The 6,798-nt window shown below is 35.2% G+C and overlaps 1 protein-coding gene across 1 annotated transcript; it reads left to right on the plus strand.

Moving 5' to 3' along the window:
• Nucleotides 1-1,535: 1,535 nt before the first annotated feature.
• Nucleotides 1,536-6,467, plus strand: LOC106471304 (regucalcin-like). The gene is made up of 5 exons (XM_013931901.2): nucleotides 1,536-1,823; nucleotides 4,512-4,703; nucleotides 5,071-5,286; nucleotides 5,858-6,004; nucleotides 6,197-6,467. The coding sequence occupies exons 1-5, from the start codon at nucleotides 1,670-1,672 to the stop codon at nucleotides 6,400-6,402; spliced, it is 915 nt and encodes a 304-aa protein (XP_013787355.1). The 5' UTR covers nucleotides 1,536-1,669; the 3' UTR covers nucleotides 6,403-6,467.
• The last annotated feature ends 331 nt before the right edge of the window (nucleotides 6,468-6,798 follow it).

Consider the following 6,798-nt stretch of genomic DNA (forward strand, 5'->3'; position numbering starts at 1 on the left):
AATTATCCTTAAGATATGTAATTTGTTTATTACAATGTATTAATTATTGTAAATCAATCCTGATATTTTAACTTTCTTTACAAATATTTACTAATTATTGTAAATCAGCCTTCGTATTTGTCTTTCTTTATAAAATGTGCTAATTATTTTAATCAACCCTAAGATTTGCACTTGCTTTAAAAAATGTCGTAATTATTTTAATCAACCCTAAGACTTGTACTACCTTTAAAAATGTGCTAATTATTGTAAATCAGACATAAGATTTGCATTTGCGTTAAAAATGTGCTAGTTACTATAAATCAATCCTAATATTTGCACTCCCTTTAAAAATTAACTCTAAGCTTTCCACTTCCTTCGTAAGTTTTACGTCAGCTTCTGCTGAACTGGGTTAAACAAGTTAAATTATTATATAAGTTGTGTTTGCAAAATGTCCCTGTAAAGTGCTGTATTTTTCTGAATTTGGTTTACTTATCGAATAGCTAATCAGGCAGAACCAGGGCTAAAGACTTAAATCAAAGGCTCGTTCACAAGTACTAGGATAGATACTTTCACAAAAGTTCACGGAAATTCTTACTGTCATCTATTAATGTGCTAATTTTTATCTCAATACACAGGTCGCATGTTCGAATCCCGACACCGAACATGCCCGTCCTTTCAGTCGTGGGACCATTATAATGTGATGGTCAATCTCACCATTCATTGGTAAAAGAGTAGCCCACGAGTTAGCGGTGGGTGGTGTTGACTAGCTGTCTTCTCTTTGGTCCATCACTTCAAAATTAGGGAGGGTTAGCGCAGCTAGTCCTCGAGTAGCTTTTCGCGAAATTCAACAAATAAACGAACTAATTTTTGTTCTATATTTGAACTGTTTACGAAACAATAATTAAACAATTAAGCGATGTGATCAGATCAAAAAGTGGGTTAAGTCAGACTTTAGTAGGAGAAGGATTTATATCTGATGCCAACCAACTGTTATCATTCACTCTGAAAGAGAACTTTGGTTTCTTCTTTTGTTAAAGCCAACGTTATCATTTTACTCAATAACGACACGTTTTATTTATATTTCTGGATCAAAGTAGCTTTAAATCGGGCCTCTAACTTTATTGATATCTGTGTCTAACATTCCGCCTCTTTATTTTATTATATATACCTAGTTTTTTGATACATCCCACTGACGCATCTTCTCGTCAGGGGGCGATGAGGAATTAACCAACATTAATATATATGTCTATTTTGGTTTTTGATACAGCGGTTTAAGTGAAAGTGGCGATATCTGACGAATAAAGCTAATTAATTAAGCATACATTAATAGTTTGTTTCCTCGCAACAAAAACAGTAGGCTTCATCCCTGAGCTACGGCCATTTTTATTTGTGTGATTAATTTTTCTTGCTGTATTATTTGTTTTTCGGGTTGCTTTCTTATTTACTTCTATTTAGCCACAACTTTTTATGTGTGTGTGTGTTTGTTGTTGTTTTTTGTTAATGTACTTAATAATTTTTAAAACTTTATATTTAGCGTCCCCTGTGGGAAAGAGCGGCACGAGTACAATATGTTACATCAGAGCCGTCTATACATCTTCGTTCCAGACGGTTTATTGCCCTACGTACAGACCACGTGATTCTTGTCAAATCACGTTAGTCGACTCAGTCTGTGTTAGTGTTAGCTGGCGGGATGGTGGTATCCGTAACGTCTAAGCGACTATCTAGTCTTGGAGAAGGGCCTCACTGGGATGAAAAATCCAAGGTTTTGTGGCATGTAGACGCTTTATCGGGTGACGTTTGTAGACTTGACGTAGAGACCCAAGAAACAGATGTTGTTCACCTGAGTATGATTACGAGTATTTAATAGAATTCACTTTTAATATTTCTAACAGTATGCAGTATTTACAAATTAAAGGCGCCGCTGTAGTAGTTGGTACCTTTGTATTACTTTCTACTTTTAATTTAAAGGCTTATAGTAATACCTTTATAAGTATTTATTATTTATATGACATTTAACCTCTCCTCCCCGGGGAGACACTATATTTCTGGAGGATCTTATTCATCTGTAAATATATTTCGGTAAAAATGGACGATCTGAGAAAATAATAATAATAATATCTTTTTTCCGGTTAAAATACTTTTAAAATATAAAAGGCAGGAATAGTAAAATTTTAATTTAATTTTAGTATAAAAAAGTAGCAACAGAACTTAGTGTTAGTGTTAAGAAGATTGCGTTAACTAGATTATAGCAACTCTAAAGTTCTTACTATAGTTTGGTAGGGTGACATTAAAGCTATAATATTAATAATGTTTCTATCACATATTCCATTTTTTACTGACGTGTTACAAAAAATAAAATAAAAAATGGTACAACCCCCTAAGAGCATCTATACGTGCTACCTGAATATTATCGCGTAGATTTGACCTCGAGTGGTAGATAACGCAAGAATCCGGTACAGTTTTTAAAATAAAGCATATGAATACTGTATGTAAAATATGTATAGAAATTGAAATACGAATATTTTAATAACTGTACTGATGTATTAGTTGCATAAATATCGTTAAAACATCTATAACTCCCCTTTTGTAAAATATCACTAAATATGTAGCAATATCCTTTCTGTCTCGAACAATAATCTTCGGTAACAATAAGTGGTGCTTTCTGTCTCGAACAGTAATCGTCAGTAACAATAAGTGGTACTTTCTGTCTCGAACAATAATCTTCGGTAACAATAAGTGGTGCTTTCTGTCTCGAACAATAATCTTCAGTAACAATAGCTTGTACTTTCTGTCTCGAACAATAATCTTCAGTAACAATAAGTGGTGCTTTCTGTCTCGAACAATAATCTTCAGTAACAATAGCTTGTACTTTCTGTCTCGAACAATAATCTTCAGTAACAATAAGTGGTGCTTTCTGTCTCGAACAGTAATCGTCAGTAACAATAAGTGGTGCTTTCTGTCTCGAACAGTAATCGTCAGTAACAATAAGTGGTGCTTTCTGTCTCGAACAATAATCTTCGGTAACAATAAGTGGTGCTTTCTGTCTCGAACAATAATCTTCGGTAACAATAAGTGGTGCTTTCTGTCTCGAACAATAATCTTCAGTAACAATAAGTGGTGCTTTCTGTCTCGAACAATAATATTCAGTAAGAATAACTTGTGCTTTCTGTCTCGAACAATAATCTTCAGTAACAATAAGTGGTACTTTCTGTCTCGAAAAATAATCTTCACTAACAATAGCTTGTACTTTCTGTCTAACAATAATCTTCAGTAACAATAGCTTGTATTTTCTGCCTCGAACGGTAATCTATCTCAAACTCAAAGTGCTAGTGTTACTGAGACAGATAAGGTTAATACAGTGTATATTTCGGGTAGTGGCCTTGTACCTTCGACTAGACTCAGTTTTTTTTTACTGCGAGCGATAATGAAAGCATATTGCTGTTGCTCTCTCCTTGACGATTTTTGTAGCTTATGCTGAACTTTCTGTTTGTAGGATAAACTTTACTTATATGTATATGTATAGTGTGTGCTTATTATATTCAACCTGATTTGCACCGAGCTTGTAATTGTTGTTTTAAATATTGTACTAGACGTTCCACCATGTTGTGGTGGTTGAACTTAGTCTTGTGTTGTAGTAGGAGGGGGACATCGTTTGGATTTGATAAAAAATGTCTCACTAAAGCGACATCTACCCGGTTAACACTGTTCGTAAAACACTCGGCTAGCGTCCAGGCGGAGTTGGGTTCAATCCCATTCACGGGTTCTAGTTTTATTATTCTTTGTACAATCAATCCTTAAAGGTCTGTCGTTGGAAACACCTGCATCAATGGTTTTTCTTAACAGCGTTTAAAGTATTTCAAAAGACGCTAAACACCAATACGCTCTTGTTATTTTCACTTTTATCAAATATAAAAGGGTATTAGATGTTGTATTAATTGTTCTTAGCTTTAGTATTAAACACTTTAGTATTAAATCATTCATTGATTTAGAATTTGTACGAGCCGAGCGTACCCTAGTGACTAGCGTGCCCAGACTGTGAATCTGAGGCTTTATGATTTGTGATATGTAACCGCTCAGAACTTTTAGGGTCATAAGTGAGGGCTATTCAAGTCCTCTTTTAACCAGACTGTGAATCTGAGGGTTTATGATTTGTGATATGTAACTGCTCAGAACTTTTAGGGTCATAAGTGAGGGCTATTCAAGTTCTTCTTTAAGGCCACATAAGAGTTGGCCGTGGGCGCTGTTCACTAGTAGCCTTCCCTCTAGTTTCTCTGTTCAGAGTTAGGGACGACTACGTGTAGATAACGCTTGTACAGCTCTGAACAAATATCGGAAACAATAAAACATCAGATTCCTCGACACATCTCAGTTCAAGTAAAACATAATGAAGATATATATATACCCATTTTTTATTTGTTTTCTTCTGCACTGTTTTGCTCTTGATACTTAGTTTTGTATATACATTTTACTGTTTTGCTCTTGATACTTAGTTTTGTATATAAATTTCCATTTTTTTCATATCGTCCCCTTAGATGGCAAGGTCGTCAGCCTCGTCATCCCTTACGCTTCAGATCCTGACAAATTAGTAGTGACTGTCGACAGAGAAATAAGACAACTTTCCTGGAAAAACCAATCCTGTAAGTTGCTGCAAGAAGTAGATCTGGATAAGCCTGACAACAATTTTAACGACGGAAAGTGTGACAAGATCGGGAGACTGTGGGCAGGTACGTGACTGGTCGTATTCTATCAGAAGTACCGTGCCTCATGAACGTTGTGGGAGTAATGATAGATATAAAATGTCAAACACATATATATATATATATATATCAGATTTAAATGTTAACAGGTAACAGCATTTACACTAGATTCTAATTGATAAAAACATTTGTACATATTTTTAACTTCCCTAAAAACAATTACGAATTATTTACAATATACCGAATAGAAAAGGGGGTAAACGTATTGGAAGGAAGACAGTTCTGTAAAGATGCTTGTTTTACCTAAACAAATGACAGAAAAGTGAATATAGTTTTTCTTTTCGATATTCGGATTGTGTCGTGACCACGAACCGTGTTTTTAATTTCTTTACAGGAACTAAAGCTTTTGAAAAAATTCCAACTGTGATCGAACCTGAACAAGGAACATTATACAGTCTTGACTCTGACCTGTTGCTCCGGAAACATGTAGACAAAATTAGCATCTCGAATGGCATGGTGTGGAATTTAGGCTACACGATCATGTTTTATATTGATTCCTTCCTTCGGAAGATCTATGCATTTGATTTTGATTTAGTACACGGAACTCTGAGTATGTTTGTTTTTTGTCTTACTTCGTGTTACGTGAACAATTAAATTCATAACTGTTAAGAAAATAACGACATTATTTCAAATATTGAATAATATTTTTCAAGCTTTCATGATAAATTGAAATGTTGAGCTATGAGGGTTCAATAGGAGTTTTAATATTAGATATGTTTTACTTCCTATTATCATTCCAATATCCGGATTTTACTACGGATGCATGTATTTTTTCCTTACTAGGGGCCCCGGCATGGCCAGGTGGTTAAGGCACTCGACTCGCAATCTGAGGGTCGCGGGTTCGAATCCCTGTCACACCAAACACGCTCGCCCTTTCAGCCGTGTGGGCGTTATAATGTGACGGTCAATCCCACTATTCGTTGGTAAAAGAGTAGCCCAACAGTTGGCGGTGGGTGGTGATGACTAGCTGCCTTCCCTCTAGTCTTACACTGCTAAATTAGGGACGGCTAGCGCGGATAGCCCTCGTGTAGCTTTGCGCGAAATTCAAAAACAAACAAACAATCCTTACTAGGATTCCACGTGGACTTCCAATATCATATATTTATTTCTTTTATTCTCAGGTAATCAACGCACTCTGGTGGATTTCAACGTTGTCCCAGCCTACCAGGAATGTGGATTTCCTGATGGAATGACCATAGATTGTGAGGGTAAATTGTGGGTTGCATGCTATGACGGTGGACGAATTATTCGTATTGATCCTGAAACAGGTCAGAATTGTCTGAAAACTAAAACTTACGAAAAGAACAGAGTCGGTAAAAATCTCATTAAGAAGTTCGTAATAATAATAATTAAAACTTGTAAGTTAGTCCTTTCAAATATTATAACAAGATTGTCACCATTTACAAGTAAAAACTATTAAGCTGACATGTTAGTCACAGTTTATTTTTTTGTTCTTACAGCTCAAATTTTACGCACCGTTAAATTCCCAGTACAGAAAATAACCTCTTGTTGTTTTGGAGGGCCAAATTATGATGAGCTTTTCGTCACATCTGCATGGGTAGGGTTGAGTGACGACATGAGAAAGGACCAACCACAAGCGGGTGCCGTTTTTAGAGTTTCAGAGCTAGGTGTCACAGGACTTCCTCACGAGCGTTTCGCTGGTTGACGTATATAAAGGTTGAGAAACATGTATTCGTAAAGAATGAAAAAATAAAATATATGTAACGGAGACACGTTTGTTAAATGTATCCAAGTTTTTCTTTGTTGCTCGAACTAAATTGGACTTGCTACTGTTATTAATATTCTCGTATAAATCTTTGTAGCCAGAAAACAACAGATTCATCATGGCGGCTTCTTTAGGTAACATTTAATCTATAACACTAATTAACATGATATTTCTATTCGTATACCTGTTTAAAACCATATGTTCAAAGCCAAACTAAAAAAAAAAAAATTCAAATGAGATCACATTTGGAATTTTCTCATGAATAAAAAAAAAGATATAAGCAAAAATAATAAACACATAACTACAGTGAAATACTGTCTGTCAAAGGTGTTTTAG

Source organism: Limulus polyphemus, unplaced genomic scaffold (genome assembly GCF_000517525.1).
Source record: "Limulus polyphemus unplaced genomic scaffold, Limulus_polyphemus-2.1.2 Scaffold4527, whole genome shotgun sequence".
NCBI lineage: Eukaryota > Metazoa > Arthropoda > Merostomata > Xiphosura > Limulidae > Limulus > Limulus polyphemus.